The 19,595-nt window shown below is 35.0% G+C and overlaps 2 protein-coding genes across 4 annotated transcripts; both read right to left on the bottom strand.

Moving 5' to 3' along the window:
• Positions 1-2,180: 2,180 nt before the first annotated feature.
• RPL24 (Translation protein SH3-like family protein) lies at positions 2,181-4,998 on the bottom strand. Its single transcript, XM_088251390.1, has 4 exons — positions 4,824-4,998; positions 3,484-3,522; positions 2,680-2,910; positions 2,181-2,570 (listed from the first exon to the last, which is right to left on the bottom strand). The coding sequence occupies exons 1-4, from the start codon at positions 4,926-4,928 to the stop codon at positions 2,367-2,369; spliced, it is 579 nt and encodes a 192-aa protein (XP_088107516.1). The 5' UTR covers positions 4,929-4,998; the 3' UTR covers positions 2,181-2,366.
• A 464-nt stretch (positions 4,999-5,462) lies between these two features.
• Positions 5,463-10,283, bottom strand: CRLK1 (Protein kinase superfamily protein). 3 transcript variants are annotated; one of them, XM_021955433.2, is made up of 8 exons: positions 10,041-10,283; positions 8,771-9,135; positions 7,926-8,079; positions 7,563-7,689; positions 7,173-7,258; positions 6,956-7,027; positions 6,521-6,724; positions 5,463-6,066 (listed from the first exon to the last, which is right to left on the bottom strand). In XM_021955433.2, the coding sequence occupies exons 2-8, from the start codon at positions 9,082-9,084 to the stop codon at positions 5,734-5,736; spliced, it is 1,290 nt and encodes a 429-aa protein (XP_021811125.1). In that variant the 5' UTR covers positions 9,085-9,135; positions 10,041-10,283; the 3' UTR covers positions 5,463-5,733. The 3 variants fall into 3 exon arrangements, with proteins under 3 accessions (XP_021811125.1, XP_088107452.1, XP_088107453.1); XM_088251326.1 differs by lacking the exon at positions 10,041-10,283 and adding an exon at positions 9,817-9,947; XM_088251327.1 differs by lacking the exon at positions 10,041-10,283 and adding an exon at positions 9,597-9,791.
• Positions 10,284-19,595: the final 9,312 nt, after the last annotated feature.

A 19,595-nucleotide genomic window follows, 5' to 3' on the forward strand; every position in this document is an offset into this window, starting at 1 on the left:
CTTGGTCTTGCTTAAGAACCGAGTAAAGTTTCAAGCTTTCATGGCGGCAACATCATCTTAAATTTGGAATGAGTGATGAAAATAGTCACTCTGTGTTTTTCCCAAATAAGTATGAGGACGTTTCTTTTTCTTTTTTTCTTTTATAAAAAACAGTTTATGGGAAGGGGAGGCTACCCAATCCCAGGGTCAAGGCATACCAAGGCCTCTTTGAGGACTTACAAAGGGGGTCTTAGCCCCTTTTTCGGTTTTAACAGAATACCCACCAAGAGGGGTTATTGTCGGCCGCATGACTCGAAACTAGACCTTCATAGCGAAGAGAACTATCCTTATAACGGGAGGTTTCTAGATTATATAATTCCCTTCTCAATGATCAATAAGTGTTTTATTTTTTTTAATCAATGTAAGCTGGGCTTTCATTAACGAAGAGGATGTACTTCAGTTTTACTTTAGCTTGGGGGTGTCAGTGCTGGCGTGGCTTTCCTTTCTGGGAGCCAAACTTTGTATGTGATCAATGAGTATGAGAAGGCCAAGTTCTTGGGTTAGTGTTGAAGGAAATGGGAAAATGTATTAGGATTAGATACACCAAGAGTTTGATCCCTTCCTTCCAATGTAAAGAAAATGTATCATAATTTAAGGATGCCACTTGTCATGAGAATTTTCTTACTTTCTAGTTATCTATCTATACGACTAAGTTATGATAGGAAGGTGGGAGAAAGTTTGGTAAACCAGTTGTTTAATGTTAAGAGTATTTCAGTGGCTAGTTCGGGCAAGAAGCCCCTTAGGCCCCGAATTCCGTTTTCAGCGGCCGAAGCTTGTCAGGTCAAGCGGTGGGCTTCACTAGCTTGGGCAAGCCCAAAGGCAAGACTTACCTGGGCTGCTATTTGGGCAAGCTAACCTCACGTTGACGTTATTGTGACGACAACAATCAATTTAAATACTGAAAAAGTTGAAGAAAAAACTAAAAATTTCAGAATTTTTTTATCTATAAATACCTAGACATATCTTCACTTCCCACACCAAAACTCCATACAAATTCCTCTCCTCGTATCTCATGTGAATAGTGGTTGCCCTTGGGTTGCCATGGCAATGTGTGGGAATGCATCAAAAAAATTGCCAAGGAAGTTATTATTCACATGAACATTAACTTCTCTTACCTCCCCTTGCCTTTTACCATGGCAAATGAGTGAAAGTGCTCTAATAGGACAACATTGACACTTCACACCTGCTAGAGGGAACCCTTTATTGTCAACCGGAGTGAGTAAAAGGGCAATTTCGTTATTTAAATATAGAGTAAATTGAATAATAATAATAATAATAATGTAAAAGTTAGGGCAGAATAATTAAACAATACATTTACGAACTTTCTAATAATCCTATACTAACTTTATAAACGAATACATTTGAAGTTATTTTTGTGGAGCCACTCTGTATTGTGATTTAATATCAGATTTAATAATCCAAATTGTCTATATTCACACATCCTTCTTTCATTTCTTTCATCGCATATTAATTTAGGGAACTTTAGCGAGGTGATCTCTCATGTGAGTAGGAATACATCAATTGTAAAAGACCTTCTCTCATTACCTTAATATTACATCTCATGTTAATTTTTCAAGGAAAAGCTTCAGGTTTTTAACTACCAACTCAAGTCACTGTTCGTAGTGTTCGAGGTTTTATATGTCTAAATGGTCTACATCCAAAATATATTAGTCTTTGTACACTGTGCTCCCAAGCACCAAAAGAGTGAAAATAAATAAATAAATCGCTATGTATGGATTTGAACCATCTACATTGTGCAATTTAATACTTTAAGTTACATCAAATCCAGATCACAAGGACATGTTTCAGATTTGAATTTTAACAAGTCACATTCCATCCTTTCGGTTGGGTCCCAACCCAACAGTTGGAACAAGTGCAACAGTCAGAAGGATATGCTTCCATTTGTGTTTAGAGACGACCCATCGTATCTTGATCAAGAAAACAACAATAAATTATGGAGGAGTGTTAGCTTCAGTTACGCGTGGGCGTGTGTCGCATTAGAGATGAGTCAATAATTGTGTGGGGAACACAGAAATCAAAGGCTCGGAATGCATTACGCGTCTACTCGCAACTGATGCTAACACTTTCCCTAGATTCTGAATGTCAAGACCGCATTATCTGCATTAACAAGAAGCTGCAAGTTTTGGAGAAAGATCAACATTCTAATTTGCCATTCAACCAACACAAATACACAAACTTATATTACTCTGTTGCATGTGCATCAGTCAAGGGGCATGCCGAGGTATTGAACCAATACAAACAACAAAATGATATGAATACATCTAGAGTGTCTAAACTACAACATTGTTCAGGCAAGAATTGGCTCCTTATGCAGAAGTGGCAGCTACTTCAGTTTTCCTTTTTTCTTCTTTCAGTTTCTTCCAGTTCTCTGCATTATCTACTATTTCACCAGTTTTGATGAGGTAGCGAACTCGTTGTCCATTTTCCAGAATCTTATGACCCACTCGACTTGCTACATCCTTTTCTTTTGAGTAAAGCATCACATTCGAGCTGTGGATAGCTCCTTCTACCTGGAATATGAAATTTAAAATGTTTCTTTGTAATTAAATGAAACTAGTAAACGAGAAAACATAAGAACCAATATGTTGATGAGTACACATTTTAAGAAAGAAAAAGAACCTTAATAATCTGTCCTGGTTCACCCTCTTCCCTGCTCTTCATATGCTTCGTCTTCAAGTTAATGTCTTTAACTATCACAGTGCTATTGTGCTTATAGATCTTTGTTATCTCTCCAGTTTTACCCTTTTCATGCCCAGATATGACTTTCACCGTATCTCCAACCTTAACATGCATTTTGTGTAAAACAGGAAGGCTGTTTGGCTTGCATTCCTTCCGCTCCCATCGCTTGAGCTGTGCGAGGACAAAAAAGCAACATTTCAGGAAAATGGATGAGCAGCCCAATAAGCTACATGAGAACCCATATTACAAAATAGATTTTTCAAAAGAAAAGGATGTTAAATTATGTGAACCATGCCAAGTGAATTGAAACAAAGTTTTATCTTGGTTTAGCCAGAACAAAATCAAGATAAAGACCTCTCCACCACATTCATGGATAAGTTGCAACAAAATGCCCACTGTATGGCTCTTCTAAAACCAGATGGCTTCGGAGAGTGGAATATCCCATTTAGTGGTAAATTTTGGAGAAAATTATAAGTGAAATTGCATAATAGAAGATTGCTTCCAAAAAAATTACAAGGAGAGCACTACTTTTTTTTTTTCCAAGAGAGAGGAGAGCACCACTTTTAGAAACTAGTAAGTCAGCAATTTCATTACCATCTTTCTCACTCACTTTTTTATCCTAAATTCATAAATCTTTTATTTTTGTTTAAACAGTTATCATATTCTGGTTCTGTACAACAAATAAGTTATTGACAAAGATAAAGAAAAACAAATATTGGTAGAGATAGGACTGGTGATACTAACCTTCACTACAATGAGGCAAGGCTTCGCTGTTAAATTAGCCTGCACATAACACAAGTAGACAAATTGTTATGAAATGGTTTTTTTTATCCTCCCAGTGATCCGTGATTCAAACTCATGCTACAGCGTGAGTAGAATAAAAAAAATTCTCATCACTTTGATATTTAACAATTTTGTTTCTCTCAGATGACAGAAAGAACCAAATATAAAACAAAACCAATATAGAAATATGAGCTCATTAAAAAAAAAATACAACAAAGCATATACTTTAACAAACTTACTAGTAAACTTAAAACAAATTATCAAAATATAACATGATACATTTTGTTTCAAAACTTTATTAGATCCCATTTTTGAGACATTTACATAAAACCATGAAAAGAAATAAAACCATTCTAGTAGAATGAACTGATCGGTGTCACAGTCAGTATGTGGGTTACAAAAAGCCTGCTCACGACTGTGTAAACAGAATGCAAGATCACAAAATGAAGCCAACTCATCATTAAACCGAAAGCTAAAGGTTTATCCAGCTAAAGCATTATTTCATGCAATTAGTTTCATGTCAGTGAAGTAAAAACTATTCATCCACTATATAGGGCAACTATTTTCACTCACAAACCTGGAAAACAAAAAAAAAACAATCCTTTACTAGATGTCATTAAATGCTACCACAAATACCAGGGGAGAAGCTAATCTACAGGGTGTTAGCACATTTTCATTCTTAGGTAGTGGGAATAGCATACGGTAATTGTAGTCAAAGTTTCATTAAGAAACAAAACACTAAGCACCTACTACTAAATCTTATACACAACAAATTCCAAAATGGTCTACCGGCAATCTTCCTTCACTATTAAAACCTCTTAATCAAACCGGCATCCGGTTTCTATTCAAATTTCCAACAGAAGCTTACAAATCTTCAATACCAACTTGGAACATTTTGAATAAACAATCCACCAATGTCAGAACCATAACCAAAAGAACAGTTTCTTCAAATTTTACAAATAACCCATTAAAACATTATCCATTTCCTTATCATCTCTCCAATTCATAGAAAGCCCAGTTTGACATCTTAATCAAGGAATCCAATTTCACAGAGTAAAGGAAAATCACATCAATTTGCACGAACCACTAGAACAAAGAGCTAGTCAAATTTTAAGCAAGACCCATTTCAGTGTTACAAGCAAAAATAACGGAAATACAGAAATAACAAGTTTGAACTTCCAATCCTGACAATGTGAGTATTATTTTTATTTTAGCAGAACTTTTTCACAATGAGTTGAAATTGAAAGCAACAAAATAAAAGAAATTTGATATAAGAATTGAAGGAGAAACCGAAATCGTACCGGGACAGGGTAAAGAGTAGGGGGTAACAGTCGTTGGCCCAGAAAGGAGTTAGAGGAGAGAGAAAGAGAGGTCATGGAGCTCTGAAGTGCAGCCATGGCTGCCATTTTCGTTGCTTGCGTGTACTAGGCTGTGATTGAGAAATGGATAATACAGAGCAGAGCTTAAAAGAGTGTAAACTTGTTGCAATATAGGATTGGAACGAAAACGACGAAGTAGCTGTTTCTTACTCACAGATGGGTTTGGAGGGAGCAAGGGACTATATGTAATTCGGGCCTTATTAGATTTTAGTGAAGAGACGAAGTAAAGCCCAACTCAACTTTTGGGTAAGGGTGATTTTATGGACACCCAAGAATTGTTGGACAACCAGAACTTATCTGTGGTATTCGTGTTGAATTTTTTTTTTTTAATACAAGCGATTGTCTAAATTACTCTAAATTAATCTAATATGTGGAGAAGGGGACTGGAACTTGAATACAAGGGGGCGATTAACTGGCCTATGGTGATGTTCCCAATTTTTATTTATTTTTTGGGTGGAAAAGGTTTGCCTTTTGGTTCAAATTACATAGGAAAGCCAACATGTTGAATAAGTACAAACGTTTTGTAGGATATTAAAATAATAAATTATATAACACTGCAAATAAGGGGAAGTAAGTTCCTTCATTTCCATTGCTTGAGAACGGTATACAAATTAGAAACCTGTCATTTGAGCAAAACAGGGAGGAAGAAAGAGAAAAAGATATGTTACAGAGTAAAAATGCTGAACTGAAATCCTGTGTCACTCGAGCAGAAATCAGAACTACTTGAAATCTGCTAGTTCTAGCCCATCAATGACTGCACATGTATCAAAAGAGCAAAGCCAAAAAACCAAGAAATTTGAAAAAAAAAATGAACAAAAGGGAAAACTATCGTCTATACTTCATAGGTATCAGCTATGCTGTCCGCGGACTCCTCCCTTCGATGTTCAGCCATTTGGATTTTGGTTTCCGGTTGGTTCACGTCGATTGCGACTTCATCTGTTACGGATGACATGGATTTCATGTGCTTCCTGTTGTGCCTCATTTTGAGCATCCGTGATAGCACTTGTACAATGTCTCTCATGGAAGGCCGTTTCTTTGGGGCACGGTTGACACATTTATATGCAAGAGCTGCCACTTCGTTGAGCTCTTGCATATGGAAGTTCCCATTAAGATGGGAATCCACAATTTCTTCCCACCCAACTTTCCCCTCCGTATTCATCGCGGCCTATTTTTCACATAGAAAGTTAATTAGATGAGCAAATAAATAACATTAATTGGATTTTAAGTGGATGTGTACTTCTGCAACAAAAGTCCACGACAGTCTTCCCCTTAGTTTGTTCTTCTAAAACTATACAATTGCAGCTATTTTCTTCATATATATAGACAACCTAGCCAAGTAAAAGTGCGAGCATAAAAAGATACACACATGCACGAAAATACAGCTATGTATCACTATAGCAGACAGACACAAAAATGAAATAGTATCAAAGAACATTATGCAAGTGTAATAGATAAAAAGCTGCCAAAACAATGTCTAATGATCTCTTTATGTTCCTGGGTTATCAATATTGTCACATGGTCAAATCAACCTTAAAATTCCCTTCCCTGTTTCATCTATCCCCTGTGTGTGACCGTGTGCGGTGAGGAGGGGGGGTAGGGGAGAGAGAGAGAGATCTTACAAGCTCAACATATTCCATGAGACCTTGTTGAGGATTTCTTCCAGCTATGAGTTCAAAGAGCAAAACTCCAAAGCTGTAAACGTCACTTTTCTTGGTGAAATTCCTTGTAGATATATACTCAGGATCAAGATAACCAAACGTGCCCCTAATATTAGCTGCATGTTTGTCCACCATTTCTTCTCTTGAAAGTCCAAAATCAGCTACCTGCTTGATCCAGAATAACCCTCTATAATATCATAATTGGCAGCCTAACCTTTTATAAGTTTTATTACTTTAAGTTCATAAATATATGCATATATTAAACAAGTATGTAAAATCCAAAATGCAAAAATTTCTTCCATATTTGGAAAGTAAATCAAATACGCCCTTTACACAGTGTGATATCTTTATGAATCTGCTTGTGGAAAAATGATTCTACAAAATTAAAACACATACCCTGGCTCTCATGGACTGATCCAACAGAATATTGGAAGATTTAATATCGCGGTGTATTACAGGAGGAACTGCCTGGAGTGGAAAATTAAAGTTCAATAAATAAACACCTTGAGCATAAACAGAAACAACAAATCAACAAATAAACACCTTTGAGCATAAACACATGCACAGGCACAAAAGCAATTCATTATGTTTTAGTACAGTAAGATTGACATACTCCATCATGAAGATACTCCAAGCCTCTTGCTACATCTAAAGCTATAAGAACCCTCAAATCCCAGCTCAACGGCTCATGCTTTTCACCTGCACAAAGAAAAGCATGTTATTCTCAATTAAACATCTTGCATATCAAATCTGCATTTTCTTTCAAATTTCAATCTTGTTCTTCTTTCTATTCCTATGTAAACTGAATGCACTAAGACATAGTTAACATCATCCTTTCCAACAATAATTGCAAAGTTAACAATTCACAGCAGTCATTACATGAACAGAAGTGGAATAAGAATATTTCAGAACAGTGACCATTAAAACAAACATAAAAACTTGAGTGATAACCCTAAGAAATTCCATTAAAAGAAACATATTTGAAGTTCTATAGTCATCTTACTGTATAAATGAGAGGCCAAGCTGCCTTTACTCATGTAGACATATATAAGCATATGTTGCCCTTTTTCTGCACAATATCCAATTAGGTTCACGAGGTTTCTGTGATGCAACCTTCCCAATAGCTTAACCTGAGGGGAAAAGATTAAGAAGAAGAAGGTGAGGGACTATAATTGATGAAACAATCCAGAATAGCTTGTATACTTAAAAATGAAATTCATTACATGACATTAATCAAAACATCCTGATGCCATTTAAGAAAGCAAAATACGAATATTTTTCTAAAAGACAGAAGCGAATTGGTTAAGAGTATAAACAATTACTTTGTAGGGACCCTAAAAACAGTAAAATATTAAATGAACATTACCTCAGTCTGGAACTCTTTCTCCCCTTGTTTAGAATCAGTTGCAAGAACTTTAACTGCAACAGTCTCACCAGTTGACATCTGAGCTTTGTACACAGGACCAAACGCACCTTGCCCTATCAATGTTGTAAAGTTATAGGTTGCTTTTTGCAGATCCCTGTATGAATCCAATTAACAAATTAAACTAATATGCCAAATGCGAAAGGGGGTCAAGAACTTAGGTGTGCAAAAATAAACCACCTCTCCTTTAAGAAGAATAAAATATAAAAATTCATTGTAAATTTCAATAGAAAAACTACTAGGCGGTTAAGACTTCAGATTCAGAAGCAAGAAATATACAGTCACTTCATGACGAAACATCTAGTCTTTTTGCAGTTACAAATGTATGGCACTAGGCATCTCACATAACAGTTGAAGCAAAGTATAGTTAATGTCTACACATTTCTTGCTAGTTTGATTGAGTCTACGTGTTTTAGGTAAATGTACACTATCAGGGAACACATTCCTCTGAAATTCAAGGACTCTGTTATAACAATCATAACAAAGTAATGTGGGGTAAACTCTAACAAGCATTCAAGCTATCTACTGTATTCACAAAGATTGATCCTCTGGTGAATGTTTACGACAAGTACCCCAGTTGGTTTCTATCACGTATACAGGCTCAGAATTCAGCCATTACCAATTAGTCAACTCATTATCACTAAGATTCTAAAGATAGAATGCTAAATAATTCCAATAAACATTATTCATATCTTTCCATATGGGACAAGCAAGGATATGATAGAAAGCATATCATCTAAATCAAGAACTAAGGTGCAAGAGAGGAATAGTTTTTCTGGAGACATTACTTGTAAGAATACTCAGGTATTCCAGACATTGAGACCACATTACTCTTCTTAAATCCTTCAAGCCAGAAGGAGGAACCATTGCGTCCGGATTTTACAGGTGAATCTGGACCAACAGTCGAGTCTGACAATATAGTACAAGAGTCAGCACCATTAGCACGGATAGGAATAGTGGCTGTCCTCCGAGAACTGCTGTTCCCTATCTGCAAGCGCCTCCTATGGTACCTAATGCAGAAGAATCCAGAAATTGCCAAAAGCACTCCAATCACTACCCCTATAGATACCCCGATTATCAGCCCAGCCGGCTCACCTTTCATCTCCTCAAATGTACTTTAGTGCCTATTCAATGATCAAAGCCATTGAAGAACCTGCAAAATGACCAATGGACTTGAAAGTTGTGAGGTCAATTTTGAACAATTTGTTTGATATGCACAGCCATCAAAGAAGTCAAAATAAAATAACAAACTCCAAATTATGTATACAAAAAAATCTAGTATTCAAGGAGAAAAACTGTATCTTAAATAATGCAATTTTAACTCCCAGTTCCAAGTTTGAACATGAAATCAACGTTGGACAAGTATAACCTCGTCAATTCACTTTTAGCTTCAAACTAGTTCAAACTCAACTCTGTTTACATTAAAAGCCTTGTAACAGTACTAAGACAGAAAAACAGTTACACGATTAGTATTTTCTCTTTTCTGGGGGCCGAGGGGGAGGGGAGTAAAAACCCAAACAGTTTTTTTTTCAAAATAAAAGCTTAATTAATGTGGGAAAAGCAAAAATCAACAGCACTAAGTAAGATATCAAATGTATAGTGACAGAAAATTACTTGATCTGCTTCCCATTTAACCAAATCAAACTGAACAGAGATCTCCCATACCAAATCAAATTCATGGATATAATCGAAAATCTAAGAAATGGGTCAACCACAAATCCAACAATGCTCTGTTTGGTTGCTCATAAAACCAGGAAAAGAAAGTACAGCATAATCATAAAAAGAAATTAAAATAAACACCCATGTAGCCTAATGCAAGTTATATTGGACCTACTTAAAGTCAGTTTCACTTTTCTTTCCTTTCATTCAACTCGACTTTTCTTTTCTCGGCAACCAAACAGAGATTCAAGAAAAACCCACCAACAGATCATGGCCAGGAAAACAGAAACAACAGAAATTGAACAGCAAAAAGAAGCAAAATCAAAACAAAAAGAATAAATCAAACCAAAACATTGACGTGCAGCTTTAGTGTTTTTACTAACACGCTTTGGATATTACCTGTATATGCTGAGAAACAGTTACGTGATTTGCTGGAGTAAGGAAAAGAACAAGTGAAAGTGTCGAGACTTGAGAGAGAGAGAGAGATTCCAAGGATGAAAAAAGCGAATATGATTATGATGCAGGAAATGAAAATATTTGAAGGGAAACAGAGAAAATCAAAAAGAAAGTTGGTGTGAGAAAGTAATGAAGGAAATGCAGAAAGAAAGCGGAACAGTGAATGATTAATGGTATATGTATAAATATAATGGTGATGGCTGAATATATGTATAAATATAACCGTGACTCGTGAGTCGCCGCTGACATAATGAAATGAAACGCGCCGCCCATTTTTTTTTTTGGTAAAAAAAGGGCGCCTCCCTATTGCCCCTAAAAATGGCCTCGGTTTGTGCGTGGATGGACCAATATGCCCTAAGTCTTCGGATTTGTGATTTTTCAACGTAAGAAAGTAAATGGTAATACAACTTTAGATATTATATTATTAGGCTGTCAATCTATTAATCCGAGTCGTAAACAAGATGGATATTGTTGATTAGGGTGTCAATCAGAATCGTGCACGAGGTGGATTTTGTTAATGAGGTTGTCAACCCAAATTGTAACGAGGTGAATTTTATTTGAGTATGTAACGAGGTGTTAAAGTTATGATGTGTAACAAAAGAACTTTATTTGTAATAAATATGTATTAGTTGAGAGAGACTATTGATTTCAATATATGAAAATTGGTGGGTGCGCCAATTTGATCACTATCCATGGAATGCAGGAATGGTCCAAGAGTTACACATAAATTTGTGGGTCTGACTTTGTCACCTTGAACGAGCAATAGGTTGCATTTGGCTGTCTAATAAGAGATTAGTAGATTGAGTTTATGGATAGGTGACGTTGACTTTAATAGTATTTATTTTCATGTTGGCCTTGGTATGAGTTTTAATTTTGATATCATTAATCAAGAAAATTGGTGGATATGGCAACAAAATTCAAGGTTTCAATGTCATTCGGCATGTAAATCCTGGGTCAAATTAAATGAACAAAAAAAAAAAGGCATGTAAATAATGGGACCAGATAATCTGTGAGAAATTGTTGGCTAATGACTTGGTATAGAAGAAAGTCAAATTATGAATTTTCTGCTGCGAAAACTACGATATACTAAATAGCAATCTACGCACGAGGTGTTTGTAATTAATAATAATTCCCATGAATACATTGCATGATTGCATCAGCTAAAAAGGTCATTCAACGGTTCAATCAAAACGAAAATAGGGTCATTCTCTTTGCTATCAGGGTTTAGGTTTGAGTTTCGCTATCGACAATCTCTTTTAGTGGGTAATTTGTAAAAACTTAAAAAAGGGATATGACTCTCTCTGTAAGTTCTCAAAGAAGCCTTAGTATGCCCTGATATTGGGATAGAGTAACCTCCTCTCCCCCTAAACTTTTCTTCATAAAAAGCAAAAGAAAATACCTCTCTCTTCTTTCTCTTTCTCTCTCTTAAAACAAAAAGAAGACCACTATGCAACGCAAAATTTGATACTTATTCTCTTTTAAGTTTTGGCCACAATCCTCGTTAAAAAAGTGTAATCCTCTTTAGTTAATGGAGTTGTTTAAATCCTTCTGAGTTGATTCAGAATTTCCTCTTGATAATAATAGATCATACCCACACGATACGTTGGAAAATACGATGGAGTTCATATAATAATAACATGTTGTAAAAATTATGTAGAAAATGACATGCGAGGATCAAAGTGGTAAGTACGTTAGAAGTGGGTTAATGTAATTGTCATGCTATTTCTAATTTCTAACCCACGCGATGTGTTAGAAATATGATGGATGTCATAAACTTGAAAATGAATCAAAATGTCACTATCATGGACTAATTCTTGCTGCAATTTGAGTAGAGGACGATGAATATGCAATTGATGCCACATATTAATTCAAGATTACTATCGATATAATCAGTGAAATAGGAGCTTGGGTTATGAATTTTATATTGATGTGCTCAGAATATGTGGGAGGGAGGGAGTTGTTGTTGTTGACCTTAGCAGTTAATGGGTATGAAAAAACTGAGACTGGTGGTGGAGCAACTGTCAACCAAACACACCTAATGGAAGATGAAAACGAAGAAGAAATGATAATCAAAGCAAAGAACATATTTAAGGTGATCACAAGTTAACCCCACAAATGACCTCAATGAAAATGACTGCCTTAGATTAATGTCATGATTAAGATTTGAATTTAAGTTAGTTTAAGAAATTAAGTACAGCAATAATATCATCTTAGACGGTTCCAATTGGTCTGACGCACCCACCTCATGCATCTGTCTGTACCAAAAGTCTTGAATTGCCTGATGAATTAACGTAAGCTTTTACTATTTTTAGGTTAGTCTAAACAATATCATGGTATTAATAATATTGATGTTGCCCCTGTGGATAAGTGTTTGTATATATTCTGTCACATCATTCAATTTCTTCAATTCATGAGTAGCTGTAGTAGCTTTGGACATTAATTAGGATGCAGTCACTTGGAGAGAGATACACATGCACATGCACGGATTATATCACGTGACCACACTTATGTATTGTATAATAATTTTTGTTTATTTTGTTAAAACAAGTTTTAAGTCTAAACTCGAGCCAAGAAATTATGAGAGGAACTTGATTCTAGTTTACTTTATAAAATAAATAAAAACAATGTTGTGTTTTACGCATAATTGGCTGAAAATTAACACAATAAAACATAAGTATAAAAAGCGTACAAACTTGAGAATAAATATATAAACACTACTGATCAAGTAATAGACGTGTTCAAAGACTAATAGAACTATTTCTATCATATTTACTGATCATTTTTCTTGTTAAGATGGGACTTACGTACATAAATGAAAAACATCTGTATAAGATATTGTAAGATATGAGATAAACAATATGTAGTTTGGAAATACAATATACACCTACGTAACATCACGAATACTTGCCCCTTATTATAATCTGAAAATGTGGATTATAACAACAACAACTAGGCCACTCTTATTTCTCCAAATTCCGTGGTGTGGACGTCACGACGGGGGTACTTAATATGATAGAAACAAATGCAACCAACACAGAATAAAACAATGCCAACTTGTTTTTTTTTTTTTTAATGCGGCAATGCCAACTTCTTGTTGTTGTATGTATGTATATTTATGAGACACATGGGGATGATCAAATGATATTATAGCAGAATGTTTTTGTGACGATGATATCGAAGATCAATGCAATGCTTCAAAAGCATACGCATAATGGAAATATTTTTGCTCACCACCACTTTAACTCAAAAGTGTATCTTCATCATCCTTCTCAATACTTAATACGTGTTCATGTGCATAACCATAATTAACTATTTGCTTTGTATTTATGGAATCATGGTTATGTTTATAAACACGCGTGTCAAGTATCGAGAATAATAATAATAATATACCTTGAATTAAAGTGATGAGCAAAAATACTCTCGACGCAGAATATGCAAAATAAGCATTTTTTTTAGGGTTTAAGTGAAAGAGAAGCAGATAAAAGGAAGCGAAAGGTTAATTAAGATCGTACTGCTAGTAAGTGTGTGAGGCGACTGGTGAGGGGCCGAACAGTGTTTGCAATGATGATGTTGTTGAAATGAGCAAATCTTGGATCGCCACCCTTCATCATCATCACTTTATTAACTAAAGCTAGGTGGGGAATTAATTTTCAGCTAAACGGTCGAGTGAGCTCAGACGAAAGTTCGAAAAAGAGAGGCTTCAAAGTAGCGCCTGTCCCTATACCCAGTCTACAACTGCTAAGTTTCTTGAGGAAAATTTTCAAAGACCACCTTTTTTTTTTCTAAGAATTATTTCTATTGCTTCATAAATTTTCTCTTTTTATATCAATTAGGATTCGAACTTTGGATCTCTTCCAACATAATACGTGTAGTTTACAGATAATTTCACATATTCATGTCCTAAAGTCCTGGTATTAATCGTCGGGATTTTTTCGTGACTCAAGCCTTACCATATATAAGGCCTTTAACCTAATGACATAATTGAGTATGTAACATAGAATTTTCTTGTTATTCACAAAAAATAAAAATTACAACCATATGAACCCATGAATTTTTTATTATAATGAAACAAATATCCGTGGGTCAAGTTGAAGCATTGAACTACACTAGAGTGGTGTAAAATTAGCAATGTATTTTTGCAGCAAGTTATATTTGAAACCAAATAAGATTTTCTTATTAATCGTGGGCTCTCCCAAAATATAATAATAAGTGCAAATTCGTAATGTCTCCGTACGGTGTGGTGGGTATTATATATGGTGTGTAGGAGTGGAGCACAAATAAAGTGTCACTTCCCCAATAATTATAAGCATCAAATATGCATAATATTATATATATATATATATATATATATATATGAGGGATTTTTAAAATAATTTTATTTGAGGGACATCATTTAGGGTATTCTACCAAAAAAAAAATTAACAATCCAAATCATCCATTTTTCACATCTTCATTCAGAGATCATCTTTGCAAAAAATCATGCAAATTGAAAATCAGTAAGACATCTAATTAAGACCAACAAAATTATTGAACACGGTGCTTCAAGAAAGTACTTAAATTTCAATAATTTAATTGAGTGGTCAAATGATATAGGATTCAAGTGTTTTTTTTTGTAGAAATGATATTTGAATGAATATCTACAAAATAGACTGTTTGGATTAGTAAAATAAAATGCGGAGTGAGCCCTATAAAGACCTTATTTGAGGAATCCTTTATTAGAAACGCGCTATATATATATACCATTGACTTTGCTCGCATTTAACTTGGATGCAAAGATACATAGATTATCGTGGCATGAGGTTGAAGCAAGCAAGCAAGCATAAGCATTGATGTCCTGTTGGTATCTTCTCTTGGCCAGGGGAGGGGTCCATGGGGCATGTGAGAAGAACATGTGGGAGCATGTGATGTCGTTCTCTTCACGTTCCCATAATCTCATTCCATATCTAGCTCTAAAAACAAACCTAGAACTAGAAGAGGGCCGCCGATACTTACTTGGCTTCAATTCAAACAAACAAATTTCCAAACTTTCAGAAGCTGCTAGGGTTTGAGAAAGACAAGAAGGCTTTTGTTGTTGGGAACTAGCTGGTGTTGGTTTTTGTTTGGGCTCTTGGCCATCTGTGTGGCAATAATTGGGCTTTACAAAGTGTAATTGGCGAGAAATGGGCCATGTATTTTTGTTGGACTGTCCAAAAACTACTAGGTCTAGATATCTCCAAAATCCTTTATTTATTGTGCTTTGCTTACCATTGTGTATTAATGCGAAAGATAGCTTTGACAATCCTTTTTATCGTTAGAAATAAGATCCATCTCATTCTTCTATATCAGCTGGTGTCTAGGAGTTGAGAGAACTTTCTGGTATTAACTAGAGCTCATGGTAGTCTTGTTGCTAGTTCCGTCCATGAGCACGTTTGAATGAATTTTGAAGAGCAATGGATCGGGCCTCACGGGCTGGGCTAAGGCCATTAAAAAACGATATATAAATTAATAATAATCTTCTAAATCAATAGAAGTGGACTGTAACATCGCTTGTTATTACAAACTATCGTTTATGAGGAGAATCTGAACACAATTTCAATTCAAACCATCAAAAGCTTTAAATAAATGGTTGATTACGTTTCATTTTTTTCCCTCTTTGCTGATATAGAATAAAGGGTAAGTTATTATGTTACAGTCGTGGAGACAAAAAAAAAAAAGCCTACGTTTCAGGGCACCGTGAAATAGTATTTGGAAGTCAGCCCTGGGATGATTGGATTCGACTTTCAGCAGAAGTGTTTCTTGGCTTTTTGCATCATTTTTCTCAGTCAAATTGCTCGACTTTCAGAAAAGATGAGTGGAGGAGGGTTGGTTTATATCAACTTCATAACCTTCCCGTATCATACAATCTTGAAAGAGCGGTCTATGTCTCCAGAAAGAGACTCAAGTCCATGTCAAATTTTTGGCAGAAATCAAAGCTCAAGTGGTGGAGGAGGCTCTTCAATCTGCTGAAATAAAAACCCGTTTTTTTTTTTGGTTCCACAATGGCATGCGCTGTCAGAAAGGTTTTGTTCTTCTCATTACTAGAATTAGCAAGTCAACCGGTAGGATTAAAATTGCGGGTCAAATTCGTCATGACATGTTTTATAAACAAGTGAATTTAGAATCAACCCGTCAACCCACGAAATATCCTACTTGACATGTTTACTTTTTTATTTTTTATTTTTATTAATAATAATAAATATGTGACGTGCATATATGGACATATTCAATTCCATTCCACCGTGTACCTTGGGATGTGGATTTCAACCCACCCAAAAGAAAACTCTTAGCCTAAGTCAATCTCCTCATTCTAATTCTCATTTCTTTTTGTCTCCTCTTAATAATTTGTTAAACATGTTACTTGTTAATAACATGTTTAACGCAACAAGAGTTGATCATTCTTGACTCATTCATTATCTAAACACGATATAAACCTGACATGACACGATCCATTGTCAGCCTTTTTTAATTGCTTGGGCTTCTTTCCCGCTCATTTCAAGCTTCCCAATAACCAATGGCGGAGCCACTCCTAGACCTGGAGTGGCCCTGGCCCCCCAAGATTTTTATCCCTTTTTTATTATATTATATATAATATGTAGAATTTGTAATAAACAACTTATAAATTAAGTTAAAATTTCCTCTAAAACAAATTAAACATGACTCAATTAGAAATATTTAATTCTAAATATGTAATTATTGAATACTTAGGTATTTTATATACTTGTATTTTCTACTTTCGCCCCCCCAACTTTACAATTCTAGCTCCGCCCATGCCAATAACCGACTTTCATGGGCAAAGAAAGAAAGCTAGGTGGTAAACTCAAGCATCTTAAGTTGAGATTAAGAGAAAAGAAAATACAATTTTAATAAACTTGAAATTTAATCATGCCACTGTGGACTATTTCTATGTTCTAATTTATTATGGGCCTTTGACCAGAAGAAGAAAAAAAAATTATTATGGGCCAAACATTTATAATTTTTATTTTTAAAAAAATGAGAGAGAAAAGAGGAAAGGTAAAGGCAATTGCACAACTCATCCATCCATATACCATGCACATGTGGAACGCATGCATTTGCCCATCTCATACATCAAACTTCCCATTGACATTTGATCTTAACAACCACAAATTTTGAATACCCAAGAAATAAATACTTTAGAATATGTTCAACTTTGAAAATGGAAGCAAATATTCGAGCACACTTTCAGGTGGGAAAATGAAAAGTTTACACACAAGAAAAAAAAAAAAAAACCTATGATCGCATAAACTTTAGGAATCTATTTTATTTCTTTATAATTTTATAAAATAAAAAAATAAAAAACTTAGGAGGTAGGACCCAATATGGAATATGAATTAATTATAGGGCAAAATTGCATGTGGTTGATTTTCCATTTTAATTCGAGAGCGTAGAAGTCAACAACATGAGGCATCATGTTTCAAATCCTGGACGTAGGTCAAAGCGAAGGCGCAGGTTTGACTTTCGATTCAATCCTGTCGCTATACCTCTAAATCTCGTATTCCAGCTGTATTCATCTGGGCCACACATCATTATCCAACTTGATAACAGTGGTGACGTGGCATGCAAATAGAATTAGAGCTACCTAGATTGTTCCTAATTAATCACGTTTGGGTTGTTATCCCCACAGGTGAGAAATGGGAACGCACTCTCTGCTCTCTAATTTTTCGTCTGTGGCTTTTCCCCACCAGCTTTGCACTTCCCATGTGATTCATAAATTCCCAGCGCTGACAAAATGAAACGGCCTGTGAATTTTTCGCGAGCCACAATAATAATATTAATATTAATATTTCTGTTATTATTTTCTAATTTATGTGGAAATTGGAAGATGCCAAATGCTCCTATAAGTATACGCGACTGAAGAGCAGTTTGGAAGCACGTGAAAATGGGTCAGATTATCTTGAGACCATAGACGACTTGAATGAATCCAAGTTGGGAAGGAGCAAATGAAAGTGGGTTTTAACTTTTAATACGATTGAACAATATGAATGGATATTGTTTCCTGCAGGCTCTGACTGTTATCCATAGCTGGGAAATGTAAGGTCCAAAATGAGTGGATACATTTGCCCAACACAACAAAAGTGGTAGAAGAAAAGTAGCCAAGGTTGCTTTAGGGTTAGGGTTCGGGATACAACCGAATACAGAGTTGTCAATGGATCGAGTATTGGATTGAGATCCGATTTGCATCCGATGTAATTAATTAATATGAGATGGATCTTGTGGCAAAATCTGATAATCTGATTATGTTATGAATCTGTTAACTCGTTAAATTAACGAAACAAATATAGATTTGACATAGTTCGATTTGATGTAATATATATTTTATTTTTACATACTAAATATGTACGTGCATGTAACAAAATATTGTGATTTTGTGTGTAAATAATAAGAATATTTTTCAACTTTTTAGGATAAAGGAATTCAGATCAAGTAATCTGATCCGATATCCAATAATTCAACAAATCGGATATGGATCTAGTTATAAATGATCCGTTGAATTATCGGATAAGATGGAGTTGAATTTTTTTCATCATCAGATCATATCGGATATAGGGTGATTCGATCTATCTTTGACCCATTTACAAGTATTTACATCAAGGATAAATTTTTCTATAGTGTCAGATGCATGACTAATGTCTTTCTTATATATTCATCACAAATCATTGTTGTCGGCATAGCAAAGGTTTCTGTCATTTTTTATAACCATAGCATATAATTCCTCAAATGATTATTATGCTAACATTATATTTAAGCTAACTTTGTCTTAATTCATCATAAGATCTTAGCTTTTGACACTTGCTTTTACATCCTCAACAATATAATGTAGATGTGGTGTGAACGACGAAAGTCCATAGAAATGTGTGCAAGTTGATCACATAGAATAGAAATGTGAAACATTGCTAAAGTGCTGGTTTTAGCTTATCAATCTTTGCCTCCAATTCCTTTATAACCATTTTAAACCTTGGTGACGCAAAAAGGCCAATAATCAAGGCCAAAATGAAAGTGAGATGAGATTAGATTTGATTTCGTTGGGACAAAGCCAAAACAAAGGTATCTGCTTTTCTGCCGAAAAATATATGATTGCAAAATTTTTAAGGATAAGACTATTCTATGATTTTGTTTGATATGATTGTGGCCTTTTTCCCCTCAGGTTCATTGTATGCCGTACCCAACATTCGTTAATCATATGTTGTTTGATTATTGAATATGATTTCATTTATAAATCACGGTTAACGCAATTTCCATATGAATTTGCATTTTTCAGTTATATGCACGGCTTTAAACATCGTCTCTGTAAAAAATCAATCACATCAAAAATTACCTTGTTCGACTGTTATTGGCCTCTCGGTCCACTGTGTTTTCATATTCTTCTTCTATCTTTTTTATGAATGCAAGTCTTTAGAACTCTAGAGTTGGGTGAAATGTGCATTACGTGTGTTTATTTTAATTTTTAGGTTTAGTCGATTT

The sequence above is a fragment of the Prunus avium genome, chromosome 4 (genome assembly GCF_965620075.1).
Source record: "Prunus avium chromosome 4, drPruAviu1.hap1.1, whole genome shotgun sequence".
Classification (NCBI taxonomy): Eukaryota; Viridiplantae; Streptophyta; class Magnoliopsida; order Rosales; family Rosaceae; genus Prunus; species Prunus avium.